This window comes from Rana temporaria, chromosome 4, assembly GCF_905171775.1.
Source record: "Rana temporaria chromosome 4, aRanTem1.1, whole genome shotgun sequence".
Taxonomy (NCBI): Eukaryota; Metazoa; Chordata; class Amphibia; order Anura; family Ranidae; genus Rana; species Rana temporaria.
In genome coordinates, this window is record NC_053492.1 from 17,370,491 (window position 1) to 17,388,225 (window position 17,735).

At 43.9% G+C, this 17,735-nt stretch overlaps 1 protein-coding gene and 1 long non-coding RNA gene across 2 annotated transcripts in view; both read right to left on the reverse strand.

Moving 5' to 3' along the window:
• Positions 1-7,030: 7,030 nt before the first annotated feature.
• The window catches only part of LOC120935994 (WAP four-disulfide core domain protein 5-like), a 61,631-nt gene continuing 50,926 nt past the window's right edge, over positions 7,031-17,735 (reverse strand). The window contains exon 5 of the mRNA XM_040348058.1: positions 7,031-7,202. Within this exon, the coding sequence (XP_040203992.1) occupies positions 7,179-7,202 (24 nt within the window). The 3' untranslated portion in view covers positions 7,031-7,178. The remainder of the gene's footprint in view (positions 7,203-17,735) is intronic.
• On the reverse strand, positions 13,261-16,384 carry LOC120935995. The gene is made up of 2 exons (XR_005748569.1): positions 16,354-16,384; positions 13,261-13,346 (listed from the first exon to the last, which is right to left on the reverse strand). It is a non-coding gene; the product is annotated as an uncharacterized LOC120935995 (long non-coding RNA).

A 17,735-nucleotide genomic window follows, 5' to 3' on the forward strand; every position in this document is an offset into this window, starting at 1 on the left:
ACTCTCCCTGACTATGTACTTGACAGAAACACAGTATATTACAGGTGCACAGGTGGTGTGGCATGTGTAGTGCTGTTGAAATACTCAGTCACCTATAGAGTGCTGACTGCCCCTATCGGAAAAATATTTCAGGAAACTCTCCCTGACTATGTACTTGACAGAAACACAGTATATCACAGGTGCACAGGTGGTGTGGCAGGTGTACTGCTGTTGAAATACTCAGTCACCTATAGAGTGCTGACTGCTCCTATAGGAAAAATATTTCAGGAAACTCTCCCTGACTATGTACTTGACAGAAACACAGTATATCACAGGTGCACAGGTGGTGTCAGGTGTACTGCTGTTGAAATACTCAGTCACCTATAGAGTGCTGACTGTCCCTATAGGAAAAATATTTCAGGAAACTCTCCCTGACTATGTACTTGACAGAATCACAGTATATCACAGGTGCACAGGTGGTGTGGCAGGTGTAGTGCTGTTGAAATACTCAGTCACCTATAGAGTGCTGACTGCCCCTATAGGAAAAATATTTCAGGAAACTCTCTCTGACTATGTACTTGACAGAAACACAGTATATCACAGGTGCACAGGTGGTGTGGCAGGTGTAGTGCTGTTGAAATACTCAGTCACCTATAGAGTGCTGACTGCTCCTATAGGAAAAACATTTCAGGAAACTCTCCCTGACTATGTACTTGACAGAAACACAGTATATCACAGGTGCACAGGTGGTGTGGCAGGTGTAGTGCTGTTGAAATACTCAGTCACCTATAGAGTGCTGACTGCCCCTATAGGAAAAATATTTCAGGAAACTCTCCCTGACTATGTACTTGACAGAAACACTGTATATCACAGGTGCACAGGTGGTGTGGCAGGTGTAGTGCTGTTGAAATACTCAGTCACCTATAGAGTGCTGACTGCCCCTATAGGAAAAATATTTCAGGAAACTCTCCCTGACTATGTACTTGACAGAAACACAGTATATTACAGGTGCACAGGTGGTGTGGCATGTGTAGTGCTGTTGAAATACTAAGTCACCTATAGAGTGCTGACTGCCCCTATAGGAAAAATATTTCAGGAAACTCTCCCTGACTAAGTACTTGACAGAAACACAGTATATCACAGGTGCACAGGTGGTGTGGCAGGTGTAGTGCTGTTGAAATACTCAGTCACCTATAGAGTGCTGACTGCCCCTATAGGAAAAATATTTCAGGAAACACCGTATATCACAGGTGCACAGGTGGTGTGGCAGGTGTACTGCTGTTGAAATATTCAGAGTCACCTATAGATTGCAAACTGCCCCTATAGCTTAACAAAATTCCTAAACTATATGAAGCACAGCAGATGTCACAGGAATAGAGTGTGTGTCGATATTTCTGGAGCAACATAGACCTAAAACTCTCCCTAAGCAGATTCAGCAGCCTTTCCCTCACATAAGTGAAGCAGTGACAACGGGCCAGATGCCATATGATGATGCAGATATCAAAGAAATAAAGTGTGCTTCTTGATATTTCTGGAGCAGCATAGCAGGATAGACCTAACACTGTCCCTGATCAGATTCAGCAGCCTTTCCCTGACATAAGTGAAGCACAGTGAAAACGAGCCAGATACAACTAACACTTTCCCTAACCAGCAGATTCAGCAGCCTTTCCCTGTCATGAGTGAAGCAGAGTGACGATCTGTGCTGTGTGCCTCTATCTAATATAGAGGCACGTCACATGATGGGTCACATGCTGCACTGGCCAATCACAGCCATGCCATAAGTAGGCATGGCTGTGATCAGTTCGCAGTCACAGCAGTAACACGAATGGCGATTTGCTGCCGTGCAGCACGCCAAAACATACCCGAACCCGGACTTTTTCCAATTATTCGGGTTCGGGTTCGGGAAAAACCCAAAGTCCGTACCGAACCCGAACTTTACAGTTCGGGTTCGCTCAACCCTACTCTTTAACTTTTACACTGACCAAATAATATACACTGAGTTGGGATATTTTTTACCAAAGAAATGTATCAGAATACATTTCAGCCTAAATTCATGAAGAAAGATTATTTATTTGCAAAATAATATAATAAAAACTAAGGGCCAGATCCACAACGAGCGGGCTTAACTTAAATCTTCCTATTTAACCACTTGCCGTCGCCGCACCGTCGAAATACGTCCACAAGGTGGCTCTGCTGGGCGAGAGCACGTAATATGACGTCCTCTCTCCCAGCCGCCACCCGCTCGCCCCCGACTCCCGTGCGTGTGCCTGGCGGGCGCGATCGCCGCCGGGCACACGCGATCGCTCGGTACAGAGCGGGGACCGGGAGCTGTGTGTGTAAACACACAGCTCCCGGTCCTGTCAGCAGGGGAAATGCTGATCTTCGGTTCATACAATGTATGAACCGAGGATCAGTGTTTCCCCTAGTGAGGCCACCCCCCCCCCCACAGTAAGAACACACCCAGGCATACTTAACCCCTTCCCCGCCCCCTAGTGTTAACCCCTTCACTGCCAGTGGCATTTTTATAGTAATCCAATGCATTTTAATAGCACTGATCGCTATAAAAATGCCAATGGTCCCAAAAATGTGTCAAAAGTGTCCGAAGTGTCCGCCATAATGTCGCAGTACCGAAAAAAAAAATCGCTGATCGCCGCCATTACTAGTAAAAAAATATAATAAAAATGACATAAAACTACCCCCTATTTTGTAAACGCTATAACTTTTGCGCAAACCAATCAATAAACGCTTATTGCGATTTTTTTTTACGAAAAATATGTAGAAGAAAACGTATCGGCCTAAACTGAGGAAAAAAATTTTTTTTTATATATTTTTGGGGGATATTTATTATAGCAAAATGTAAAAAATATTCATTTTTTTCAAAATTGTCGCTCTATTTTTGTTTATAGCGCAAAAACTAAAAACCGCAGAGGTGATCAAATACCACCAAAAGAAAGCTCTATTTGTGGGAAAAAAAGGACGCCAATTTTGTTTGGGAGCCACGTCGCACGACCGCGCAATTGTCTGTTAAAGCGACAGAGTCCCGAATCGCAAAAAGTACTCTGGTCTTTGGGCAGCAATATGGTCCGGGGGGTAAGTGGTTAAGTTACACCGCCGCAAAATCTCTACCTAAGTGCCCGATCCACAAAGCACTTACCTAGAAATTTTCAGCTGTGTTACTTAAATTCGTCCGGCGCAAGGCGGGCCCAATCTAATGGGGCGAGTCCCATTTAAATTAGGCGAGCTCCCGCGCCGGACGTACTGCGCATGCTCCTGACGCGATTTTCCCGACGTGCATTGCGCGAAATTACGTTACGCCGAGTTTTGTGAATCGCGCCGGGTAAAAAAAGTTGCGTCGGGAAAAAAGAGATGCGGCGGGAATTTTAAAAAAAAAAAAAAAATTTGACAGCGTCGCGGGAAAGAAGCGTCTACTTTTACATGGTGTACTAACTTTACACTATGTAAAAGCTTTGTGGATCTCTGTAAGTGCTAATTTGCATACCCGACGCAGCATTTCGACGAGAAATGCCCCCAGCGGCGGAAGCGGTACTGCATCCTAAGATCCGACAGTGTAAGTCCCTTACACATGTTGGATCTTCTGCCTATCTATGAGAAACTGATTCTGTGGATCAGTTCCATAGATAGAAACAGGGATACGACGGCGTATCAGTAGATACGCCGGCGTATCCCTTTTGTGGATCTGGCCCTAAGATTTTTTTTCAATATTTTCGGTATATATATATATATATATATATATATATATATATATATATATATAAAATAAATACCACCAAAAGAAAGTTCTATCTGCCTCAATAATATGATAAAAAGTTATTTGGGTATAGTGTTGCGTGCCTGAGTAATTGCTTTTTAAAGGGTACGTTTACCTTTACAAAAAAAGAAAAAAAAATGTACATTTCTTTTGCAGGTACAAAAAAAAAAAAGCATTCGTTATTTTGTGTTAGGAGCCTGTAAAGTATTGCACCACAATCATTAGATTGTGGGTGTAATGCCACAGTCCTGCAGACTGTCTGTCTGTGTAGCTATAAACAAAGATACCACGCTAATAAAGCAACCCTTTACACACGTTATTCATGTCATGCAAAAAAACTAAGTTTTTCTCTACGTGATTTGTCGTGATTCCTCTCAAGCCTGCCTTGCATACACACGTTCGTGGAAAAAAATGCTCGAGAAAAAGCGCGTGACGTACAACACGTACGACGACACTATAAAGGGGAAGTTCCATTCGAATGGCGCCACCCTTTGGGCTGCTTTTGCTTAGTTTCCCCGTCTCATTACTTCTGAGCATGCATGTTTTTTCCCCCCTCGTTAAAGCGTACACACGACCATTTTTCACGACGTAAATAAAAAAGGTGTGAAAAACGACGAGAAAAAATAGAGCAGGTTTTAAAAAAAATTCTGCCATTTTTCTCATCTACAAAAATGCTCTGGAGCATACACACGACAGTTTTTCACGACCAATTAAAAAAAAAAATTCTCGTCATGAAAAATGGTTGCGAAATCTGTGTGCTCAGACCGTATATGAAATTAAGATGGAAGGGAGGACTCTTCCAGACTCGTAATGACGAGAGTCCTCCCTTCCATCTTAATTTCATATACGGTCTGAGCACGCGGATTTCGGTTGCCAAATCAGGAGCAGAAAGTGGGATTCCTGAACCTGGTTCTTGAGTGTCCGTGAGAGGGAAGCACCTGAACAGCTAAACGGGACCCCGCGATTGATATCTACACTGAGTGCCTGACTGACCCCTTGTGGGTCCATCTATCTGGTAAGCTGCCATCTTTTTCCTGTGTTGGATTGAAGTTTTTTGCCAGTTGATTCATCTGTAGCAGCAAGAGCCCTGGGATGAGCCAAAGCTTCTAAGAATAGATGTTTTCCTGATCGGATTTATTCACATATGATTGCACAACCCAGCTGGATTCCTGCATGGGACAATATTATATATATATATTTTTTTCACTTTATTCATATTTTCACAATATTGAACTTTTTCATATTCATTGCATTTATTATTGATTTATAAGTAGCGCACTTTTTTCCTTTTTTTTCCATATGTTGTTTGGAGCCCAATATTAGGCTTCTTTGTATTGAGGTGCAGCACTTTACATTTAATTATTTTATGTCACAGTCATTTATTATTTAAGTATTCACTCAATTTAAGGGGTTAGCGCGGATTGTGTCTGCCGTTCTATACCTCCAATACCGGCAGGCAGTTACTTAATGACAGGAAGCTCAATGAACTTCATTGAAAACTATGTACAAGCCAACAACCACAAAGGCTGTTGGAACTTGCAGTTTTCACATTCACAGAACACTGTGAATAAATGATGTGGTCCAGTGGGCAGAGCCCCTACTTGACTCCTGGAGGTACTGGGCAGGAGGTTGGTTCCTCAGGATGGATGTGTTTGAATGTGTGGTAAGGAAGGCCTTGCATGAAAAGTCATACACATGAAAGTTTCTGTTTCAGACTTTGTTAATAGTTGGTAAAAGGTGTGCAGCCAACATGCTTCATCGGATTATCGCTCCCCCTTTTTCAAGGTTCTTAGTGGTAAAATGAGTGTTTTCCCTGGACCTACTTGTGGGACCTTATAGGGGTTTCCATATATTCTCTACATCAGTGCTATAAATAAATTAAACAAAAACAATATCAGAGAACCTGGAAGGAATGGCATGGGCATACCTCCCAACTTTTTGAGATGAGAATGAGGGACACCTATCATTAAAAGTATGCAGGCATAGGACACACCCCTTGCCACACCCCCTTAAAGGAGAATTGTACAACAAAAAAACAAGATTGGTTAAACCCACAAGTGCTTTTTTACCACTATTATTCCTTTATATTGGCTTTTGGCATTTACAAATGCAGCCATTTAGAAATCAGATGAAAGGTTTATGCCGCATACAGACGGTCGTTTTTTGTGATGAAAAAAAAATGACGTTTGAAGTGATGAAAAAAAACGACATTTTTGAAACTTCATTTTCAAAAACGATGTAGCATACACACCATCATTTTGAAAAATGATGAACAAAGTGACGGCACTCTAAAGGGGAAGTTCTATTCGCCTTGAGGCTGCTTTTAGCTGGTTACTTGTTAGTAAAAGATGATTCGTGCTTTTTTGTCTGTTACAGCGTGATGAATGTGCTTACTCCATTATGAATGGTAGTTTTACCTCCCGTCTCAAAACTTGCTTCTGGGCATGTGCGGGTTTAAAAACGTTGTTTTGCCCACACACTATCATTTTCATTGACACAAAAAATGACATTTTGAAAAACGACACAAAAAATTCGAGCATGTTCGAATTTTTTTTTGGTCGTTTTTCTGAAGACATAAAACGACATTTTCCCCACACACTATCATTTTAAATGACGTTTTCAAAAACGTCATTTTTTTTCATCACAAAAAACGATCGTCTGTATGCGGCATTAGAGCTGGAAAACACTTTTTGATAGATAAAAAGTACATTTTATATACAACTCCATAGATCAGAGGAATGAGGGACAGAGGGACTTTGCTCCAAATCAGGACAGTTGGGAGCTATGCATGGGGCTGTCTTTGCCTTTCTTTGTCTGCAATGCAAAGGAATCTCAGTAGGATGTACTGCATCCAGAGAAACACAAAGCAGGTCAGACAGGTGGTGCCAACCACATCACGCATACTTTAGTTCTATACTATTACCAAAACAAAAAAATGGGCAGACTTGTTGGGCTCCTTGGTCTTTTTTTTTGCCATCACTTTTCTATCTTTCTACGGTTTTCTATGTAAATGGGGGATCTGCTGATTTGAGTTTGATGTGCAGCCGAAAACACAAGGCCCATCAACATGAGCCCTCAAAGGGGTCAGCTTTCTGAAGAACCTCTATACCACAGCCAGGCAGAAACACCAAAGCAGAGAAGGACTGAAAATGGTCAGCGACCATTCTAAAGACCTCATTTTCGTATTAAACCGAAAAAGGAGAAAAACAAACTCCCAAACTGTTAAAAATTCTGGAGGTTGCTTTCTGCACCTAGAACAAGTAATGACACTACATATACATGTGACACTTCAAATTATCTTTATTAATTAGCAGAAGGTGTATTGCTGACATGAAGGAAACTTCAGACATTTGCAGGGAATTCATTATTGGCCTAGAGGAAGTGTCACTGATGAGAAGCATGATAGTCTCCGTCTGGGTCTCTCCAATCTTCAGACTTCTTCTAGGAAATCATCCTTAAAAAACATGTAAAAGTTATTGAAATGTGGTTAGCCAGTGCTTGGAAAGAAGAAAAAGATAACAGAAAATAAGACAAGGATAAGACTTTTAATTGGCTGGGCTGGATGTTTCTGGCTGGAATTTCTTGTTGTAGCCGAAGCTGTCTTTCTTAGATACTCCATATACTGTACACAGTGTAATAGAGGTTCCCTGTAGCTCTCTGATTTCTAATTCTGTGTGTTATGTGTATTGGATGTTTAATGCACCTTTATTGAACTACTTTTTACTTTTATGATATTTTGTTTCATTTTTGGCTCCCCTGTACAAGTTTATAAAGCCGGTACAATAATTGTTACCAACAATTATCTTGCTGTATCATAAACCAGTGAGCAGATCAAGTGGAAAGTAGATGGACTTACATGAGCAAGAAATTTGCTATTGTAGTAATTTATGGGCCTAACACCAACAGCAAGCAATTTTTTCAACAACTGCTTCAATTCACCATAACCCACCAATGCCAGGATGGAATTATCATCAGTGAGCAATTCAGTAAAATGCTCTCGTCTAAGGAAGACAGATTTACGGTTCCCAAATCTTCATCAGGTCCAACATGTGTTCAGTCTACCCAGCTCTACATGTATGTTGTCCAAGACTGTTGACCTTAAGGATTTCTGGAGACATCTTCAACCTTTAGAACGGCATTTTGCCAATTTCCTCACCCTCACCAGTCTTTGTCTAGGCTGGACATCTTTCTAGTGTTAGCAAATCTGCTACCTCAGGAGGCTTCCACTAAACGATGGCGGTCTTAGACCACTCACCTATGGTGATAATTCTTGAGGACATGGGAACAATGAAACTCCTGACTACATGGTCATTACCATCATGCCTGGCTTCAGATGATTATGCTTCAGATGATTATGATTATGCAAATTGTAATGCCATACACATGTAGGAAATGTTTGACTTAGGGCTTATGTACATCCAAGAAGAAAAGTAAATTTCTTGATATTGAGGCTACTGTGACTAGTCCTCAGCTGCAGCCCAGGACCTTACCTAATGACCCAGCCTGTATCCCTGAGCATAGCCAGACCTTGCAAATATCCATGGTAAAAGTTTGGCTCCTGTCTTTTTCCTAGAGTAAAGTGTATTGTGTAACCTTGGCTTGTAACTGACTGCTGGTGGGAGGACTCAAGCTCTACATTTTCCCTCCTGACATACAGTTAAGAAAGGAGTCAGATACCTGCTTTGCAGCTTGCCCCCGGTTATAATACTTTAAGGCCCAGATTCTCGTATCTCGGCATAAAACTATGCGGGCGTAACGTATCTCGTTTACGTTACGCCGCCGCAAGTTTTATGGGCAAGTGCTTTATTCACAAAGAACTTGCCTGTAATGTTGCGGCGGCGTAGCGTAAATTCACCGGCGCAAGCCTGCCTAATTCAAATGATCCAGGTAGGGGGCGTGGATCATTTAAATTAGGCACGTTCCCGCGCCGATCGTACTGCGCATGAGCCGTCTCTAAAATTTCCCGACGTGCATTGCGCTAAATGATGTCGCAAGGACGTCATTGGTTTCGACGTGAAGGTAAATGGCGTCCAGCGCCATTCACGGACAACTTACGCAAACGACGTAAATTTTTAAATTTCGACGCGGGATCGACGGCCATACTTAACATTGGTTGCCCCTCATATAGCAGGGGCAACTTTACGCATCGCAAATCTAACGTAAACGTCGTATCTTCACTGCGTCGACCGCGCGTACGTTCAGGAATTTGCGTATTTTGCTAATTTGCATACTCGATCGGGAAAACGATGGAGGCGACACATAGCGGCGAAAAAAACATGTTGCATTTAAGATCCGACAGCGTAAGAGCCTTACGCCTGTCGGATCTAATGGTTATCTATGCGTAACTGATTCTAAAAATCAGTCGCATAGATACGACGGCCCAGATTAGGACTTACGATGGCGCACATGGCGTTGCGCCATCGTAAGCCCTTTCAGAATCTGGGCCTTAGTACTTTGGGTAAGGACCCTAGCCAGAGTAATGACTTTTAGTCAGAAGAGGGGGCTTACAAGTTATTATATTGAAAGGCAGGAGGCCTAAAATTGCATTGGAAAAATTACAACTACCCAAAATATACTTAGGGGCACATTTTCCCAACCTCAACTTATATAACGTAGCCAGCCTGACACAGCATGAAGAACATTGGACTAACAACAATTCCAACTACACCAACTTGGGCAGGTACCCGGGCTTACAGGATGTCCTGAAGCAGGCCAGGAAATTCTGTGTGCATTTCCGACAGTCATATAATGCCAGTGCTCGGCTGGCAGACCTCCAAAAAGAATACAACCTGCCCAAGAACCGCCTAATCTGTGACATGCCCACCAGGTGGAACTCTACGTTGGCCATGCTGCAGCGGCTGCACACGCAGCAGAGGGCCATAAATGAGTATCTGTGCCAATATGGCAGCAGACAGGGTCAGGGGAGCTTGTTTTTTTTTGGGCCATGATCAGGGATGCATGCACTGTCCTGTCACCATTTGAGGAGGCCACGAGGATGGTGAGCAGTGACAGTACATGCATCAGTGAGACTGTCCCTCTTATTCACCTGTTGGAGCACACGCTGCATGGAATAATGGACAGAGCCCTTGAGGCAGAACAAAGGGAAGAAGAGGAGGACTTCCTTACCTCTCAAGGCCCCCTTTATCCAGACAGTGTTCCTGCTTGCCCGCCTATCACACAGGAAGAGGAGGAGGAGGATTGTGTCAGCATGAAGGTGGAGCCTAGCACTCAGCATCAGCAGCAGTCTTCAAGGGATCAATTACAGTCCCAAGAAACCCATGAACTTGTACATGGCTGCGGATCCTGTTGTCTTCAGTGACCCAGAGGACTCCGCACCGAATGCCTCAGCAAACCTACGCTGTATGACCTCCCTGATCCTGCAAAGCCTGCGGAAGGATCCTCGTATTCGTGCTATCAAGGAGAGGGATGATTACTGGCTGGCAACCCTCTTTGATCCATGTTAAAAGAGTAAGGTTGCAGACCTTATCTTGCCTGCGCAGAGGGAGCAGAAGATGAAACATCTTCGGGAGGCCTTGCAGAAAGGTCTATGCAACGCGTTCCCAGATACTGGGAGGCTACAAAATCCTGGTCCTGGACAATGTGTTGCTGAGGCTTCAGTCACAGAAGTAGCGGTGGAGAAGGTGACCATCTGACAGATGCGTTCAGACAATTTTTTAGTCCGCAGCCCCAAGGTATGACCAGTTTCAGCAACCATCGCCAGCGTCTGTTTTACATGGGGCAAGATCAGACTTGGACACCTTTTCCACCGGATATCCTCTGGCTTACTGGGTCTTAAGGATGGATCACTGGCCAGAGCTTGCACAGTACGCAATTGAGCTACTGGCATGTCCTGCATCCAGTGATCGTTCAGAACGCACATTCAGTGCTGCTGGAGGCTTTGTAACCGATCACAGGGTGCGCCTCTCTACAGACGATCGATCGACTGACCTTCATAAAAATGAATCAGGCTTGGATCACCACAAGCTACCAAGCACCTGATGCTGATGTAACTGAATATTTTTTTTTTAAATGTCAGATACCTTCAAGACTGCCTATGCTGATGCTGAGTGGCTATCCTGTTATGCTGAGTGACTATCCTTTTCCTCCTCAATGATCATGCTGATAGCTTGTAAGAAAATTTTTGGTTCTGGGCACCGCCACCAGTGGCTAAGGCCCAATTTTTCTGCCCCTATTTTATACAATTATAACATTTTTGATGCAATACTTTGCAGCGGGCTCATTCCTGCGCTCCAACTAGAGTATCTGTGATGGGTTTCAGTGTTGTGGCACCAGCACCACACCACCAACAAAGGCCCCATTTTTCTTCCCCTGTTCAACAGGGGCATGTAATTACAATTCTTGATCTAATATTTCACAGCAGGGCCCATTCCTGCGCCCACCAAGAGTATCTTTAAGGGGGTTGCAGTCTTGTGGCACCAGCACCAGTGCCTAAGGCCCAATTTTTCTACCACTGTTCAACAATGGCATGTAATTACACTTCTTGATATAATAGTTCACACAGCAGGGCTTTCCAGCGCCCACCAAGACTAACTGTGAGGGCTTACAGTGCTGTGGCAACACCAACACCTAGGGCCAAAATGTCTGCAGAGTATATACGGCAGGCCCCTACTTTCAAACATTCAACTTACAAACGACTCCTACTTGCAAACGGAAGGAGAAACAGGAAGTGAGAGGAAATCTACCCCTAGGAAGGGAAATTCTCTTCTGTAAGGCCCCATACTCACGAGCAAACATGTCTGCTGAAACTGGCCCGCAGGCCAGTTTCAGCAGACATGTTTGGTCGTGTGTGGGCGCGAGCGGGCCGAATTCCAGCAAACATTTGCCCGCCGGGCCTTTTCCCAGCAGACAAATATTCCTGGACTTGTTTTAAAACAGTCCGCTGGAATTCTGCCCGCTCGGACATGTACGGTCGTCAGTACAGACCTACCGTACATGTCCAGGCGCCCGCCGTCCCTCGCATGCGTCGAATGACTTCGACGCATGCGTGGAAGCATTTTAAAGGCGGGCCGCCCACGTCGCCGCGTCATTGTCGCGGCGACACCGCGTCATCGACGCGGCGACACCGCGGACACGCCCCGCGTATTGTTTACGCGCGGACTTCTGTACGATGGTGTGTACAACCATCGTACAGAAGCCCTCTGGCAGACATGTATGGTGAAAACGGTCCGACGGACCGCTTTCACCATACATGTTTGTCCTGGTGTACACGCCTAAGAGGTGTCTCCTGGTCCACTGATGCTTTATCACCATATCCTTGTTTCACTAAAAAACCCAAATTTTCAAAAAATCATTTGTCATTGGGGGACAGAAATTGAAGTGCTATCTTCTGAACAGATGCACACAGACAGCTAATCAAATGTTACAGGGGTGAAAAGTATTGATACCTCTTGTACTTTTCCACATTTTGTCATGTTACAAACCAAAAACGGAAATTTATTTTATTGGGATTTTTATTGTGATAGACCAACACAAAGTGGCACATAATTGTGAAGTGGAAGGGAAAATGATAAATGTTTTTGGGGGGGTATTTTGTTTTTGAATAAATACCTGAAAAGTGTGATGTTGCATTTGTATCCACCCCCTTTACTCTCCGATCCCCTAACTAAATCTAGTGAAACCAATTGCCTTCAGAAGTCACCTAATTAGTAGATAGAGTCCACCTGTGGGGAATTTAATCTCACTATAAATACAGCTGTTCTGTGAACCCCTCAGAGGTTTGTTAGAGAATCTTAATGAACAACAGCATCATGAAGGCCAAGGAACACACCAGACAGGTCAGGGATAAAGTTGTGGATAAGTATAAAGCAGGGTTAGGTTATAACCAAAAAATCTCCCAAGCTTTGAACATCTCACGGAGCTCTGTTTAATCCATCATCAGAAAATGGAAAGAGTATGGCACAAATGCAAACCTACCGTCCACCTACACTGACTGGCCGGGCAAGGAGAGCATTCATCAGAGAAGCAGCCAAGAGGCCCATGGTAACTCTGGAGGAGCTGCAGAGATCAACAGCTCAGGTGCGCCCACCGCACGGATTCTTAAATGGGACGTACAGGTACGCCCATTTGCCTACCGCTGCCATTCTGCCAACGTATATCGGTGTGCAGCGGTCAGCAAGTGGTAAAAAAAAATATATGCTGGAATGGAAATCACGAGCTCTCGCCCAGCTGTCATGACTTGTCCACCTATTTTATCCACTATTTTTTTTCCTATGATTGTCAGCTCCATCTAGTGGCCACAATGCAGTATTTTGCATATTAAGGTATTTTAGGAAAATGCCCCATTGTGGTCACTAGGTGAGCTGGAGATAGGTAGATAGATAGATAGATAGATAGATAGATAGATAGATAGATAGATAGATAGATAGATAGATAGATAGATAGATAGACCTATGGTGTTGATTGTAAATTGATTGGCAGTTGTACCTTAGGTGACCAGGGATCGGTACACTCCATACCGCACCGCACCATGTGGTGCAGCACTTCTTCTTTCCTTTACAGTCACTGTCACTATTACACTTCGGTTTCGGTCGGGTAAAAGAACATTTTGCACAAGTAGGTAGGCATGATCCAGGTTTTACTGCAATACAAAACACAGCCAGATTAAACAATACCTTCCCCGGGATTTCCAGATCTACAAGAAACTGCAAGAATATGAAGGCTACCAAAGCTTATGTAAAAAAAAAAATACTGCCTGTCTGCCTTCAGTCTGTACTAAAGGCTTTGATGCTTCCTAAGTCAGTGCAGGCAGGCAGCTATCATTTTCAGCAAGAGGTCAGCGGTGGCATGCTCTGTATTTTTCTCCCCACGGGATGGAAACATTATACAGATCAGAGGCATAACTAGAACCTTCAGGGCACTGATACAAGGAACCATAAAGACCACCCCCAGCCCCCCACCCCTTCATAATACAGGGGTAGTGGCCCCCATTAGATCACAACCCTCTTTTATCAGTGCTCCCCTCTTAAAGACCCTCCCCATTAGATCCGAGTTCTTTTATATCAGTTTCCCTCCTTAGAGACCCCCCCCCCCATTAGATCACAGTGTTATTCAAACATATACACTGTACTATCTCGATATGCATAATACTATATGAATAGTGTAGGAAACTTCCAATTCATTCCAAAATGTGTTGTGCTAATATCCAACTTACAGTATAAAGTCCTTTTGAGTTGGATACGTTGGATATTAGCACAGCACTTTTTTAATGGATTGGAGGTTTCCACCATTTTTCATATAGTATTATGTGTATCAAGATTACACAGTATATATTAGTAATCAAAGGGAGTAGGGAATGCAGGATTATTGCGGTGCCTCAGAAAATCAATACCAATATTTATTAGAATTTTTTTACAAAGTTTTATTAATTGCAAAGGAAAATTAAAATACTAGTTTCGCCAAACATTGGCTTCATCAGGGGATTAAGACGTGTTTTGTATATATATTTTAATTTTCCTTTGCACTTAATAAAACCTTTTAAACATTTCTTATAAATATTGGTATTGATTTTCTGAGGTACCGCAATAATCCTGCATTCCCTACTCCCTTTGATTACTAACAAAATTATGGGGATGAGGTGCCGTATTCCTTAGGACAATCGACCAATTTTTGCCAATTCTTTGCAAAGTATATCGGTTTGAGTAACATTGGAGTGTATTAATACTTGGATTACCCTTGGAGGTTTCCACCATCATTCACAATTATTTGTGGGATGTTCCTGGTCAGCAGTGGTCAGGACCTACCAAAAGTGGTCCGTTAAAAAAAAACTGTCAATAAGGTCATGGGCAGCCAAAGCTGGCCCATGTAGTTCAAACCAATAGAGGAGCTAGTGTAGCTCAAATTGCTGAGAAAGTTAATGGTGGTTTTGATAAAAAGGTGTCCAAACACACAGAGTATCGCAGTTTGTTGTGTATGGTTCTGCGTAGCCCCAGACTGATCAGAATGCCCATGCTGATCAGTGTCCACAGCCAAAAATGCCTACAATGGGTACGTGGGAATCAGAATCTGACCACGGATCAATGGAAGATCGTGACCTGGTCTGATGAATTCAATAATGGTTTAAGAGACACAAGTTTGAGGTGTTGACTTTGTTGTAATATATATATTTATAATATATATATATATATATATTATATATATATATATATTTGAGGTGTTGACTTTGTTGTAATATATATATATATATATATATATATATATATATATATAGACCCAGCAACATCTACTCCCTCCCTCAGGCCTCCGACTATTAATAGGCTCTCCAGCCACATACTGGGTACACCTCTCCAGGGATTGATTGGATTCCCCATAAATATTCAGGCCGCCTCCTCTGTTCTTCCTCCCACTATAATTCTAGAATCTTCCTAGAATACAGGGGGAAACAATCAGACCAGCAGGACTGTGAGACACTGAGCAGGCTAAAGCAGTCAACTCCCTGCTCCACTGTTACAGAGGAGCCGAACAAAATTTGCCCTAGTATCCTACACTAACTATGGAGGTGTGCTACAAAATATGATTTTTCTCTATTATTTTGGGGTCTATAATGGGAATAAAACCACATCAAATGCACATGGCTATAATTAAGAGACACTGGGATCTTTGTGGGAAAAAGTCAAAAGTTCACATACCAGATAAATATTATACTCTGGTGCTGAGAATTTTATTTTGAGTGTACCTCAGCCGAATGAAATAAAACTGATCATTACAACTTTGTAGGGGTAGATTTCAAGAAAATGGGGCTCCCCTGTAACTCAGGTGATCTCCTAGCCTGATGGATGATACCAAATATTAATAATATGAAGCCCATCACTGCTGAGTAGAAAATGGAATGTTATAATTTTAGAGGTTGAATTGTAAAGATGGAAGGGATTGGTTCCTCTACATGCCACCCCCGCTTCCCCTCTAATCCACTTAAAGCTGTGATTGGGCTCCCTGTGTACCTCCCCCCTCCCCCCCACACACCCTCACCCCTCAACTGTCGCAGCACTGCCAGGTTCCCCCCATCTCCTGTCCTGCTGGCTCCTGAGGGGGATCTGTCAGGATGGAGAGCAGGGTAGAGGCCAGCAAATGTGTCATTTACTGCACTCTTCATTCAAGCTGTGTTTACTATGCTTCAGTTTGTGGATGAATGGGGAGTTCTTTACAGAGCAATTTCCTGTGTATGCATTCTGTGCAGCTGAGGGCTGCAGAGATGGAGATTGAGAGCAGTGACTGTTCTCTGTTTAGACCCCTGATATCCCAACCTAATACTCCAAATGGGGCTCCTAAAAAAAATTATAAATATAATACAAAAATAAAATTGTAATAATAAAAGGAAAATGGTAGAATAAATAAATACAATAACAAAAACAAAAAAATCTATTGACACTAGTGGTGGAACTACCAGGGTCGCAGAGGTCGCACTTGGGACCGGGCCCTGGCGTTCCACCACTGTGGGGGGCCCCATATGGGTGTGAGGGTGGCCCTTTATGGTTTCTTGGACCAGGGCTCTGAAGGTTCTAGTTATGATTCTGCTGCAATACCTTCAGTTCAGTAATAATAGTTTTGGTTATACAGCAATTTCCAAATCACAAGGAGTATTCCATTACCTGTCACTGTTGGGCGTGCACTGGGCCCTGCACTTGATATGAACAGCATCGGTCGGTGCCTTGGCACTGGTCATCCCTCTGGCACAAGCGTGCATATATCGTAGCTATACACACTGAGTCTATCTGAGTTTGGGCAGGGCATTATTCTTGACTGCAGAGAGATTAAAATAGCTGTGATGATGATGGAAGGAAGTAGAGACTGAGAAACTGAGACTGAACTTAGAGACTGAGAGCAGAGGGTGATAAGGTGCAGGCCGGGACTATGAAGAGTGATGTGTGCAGGCCGGGACTATGAAGAGTGATAAGTGCATGCCGGGACTATGAAGCGTGATAAGTGCATGCCGGGACTATGAAGGGTGATGAGTTCAGGCCAGGACTATGAAGCGTGATAAGTGCATGCCGTGACTATGAAGGGTGATGAGTTCAGGTTGGGGACTATGAAGGGTGATGAGTGCAGGCTGGGACTATGAAGAGTGATGAGTGCAGGCCGGGAACTATGAAGGGTGATGAGTGCAGGCCGGAACTATGAAGGGTGATGAGTGCCAGGCCGGAACTTTGAAGGTGATGAGTGTCAGGCCGGAACTTTGAAGGGTGATGAGTGCAGGCCGGAACTTTGAAGGGTGATGAGTGCAGGCCGGAACTTTGAAGGGTGATGAGGTGCAGGCCGGAACTTTGAAGGGGGTGATGAGTGCAGGCCGGAACTATGAAGGGTGATGAGTGGCAGGCCGGAACTTTGAAGGGTGATGAGTGCAGGCCGGACTATGAAGGGTGATGAGTGCAAGCCGGGACTATGAAGGGTAATGACTGCAAACCAGGACTATGAAGGGTAATGACTGCAAGCCAGGACTATGAAGGGTGATGAGTGCAGGCCGGGACTATGACAGGTGATGAGTGTAGGCCGGGACTATAACGGGTGATGAGTGCAGGCCGGGGCTATGAAGGGTGATGAGTTCAGACTGGGAATATGAAGGGTGATGAGTGCAGGCCTGGGACTATGAAGGGTGATGAGTGCAGGTCAGGACTATGAAGGGTGATGAGTGCAGGCCGGGAACTATGAAGGGTGGATGAGTGCAGGCCGGGGACTATGAAGGGTGATGAGTGCAGGCCGGGACTATGAAGGGTGATGAGTGCAGGTCAGGACTATGAAGGGTGATGAGTGCAGGCCGGGACTATGAAGGATAATGAGTGCAGGCCGGGACTATGAAGGGTGATGAGTTGCAGGCGGGACTATGAAGGGGTGATGAGTGCAGGCCGGGACTATGAAGGGTGATGAGTGCAGGCCGGGACTTATGAAGGGTGATGAGTGCTGGCCAGGACTATGAAGGGTGATTGAGTGCAGGTCAGGACTATGAAGGTGATGAGTGCAGACAAGGAGGATGAAA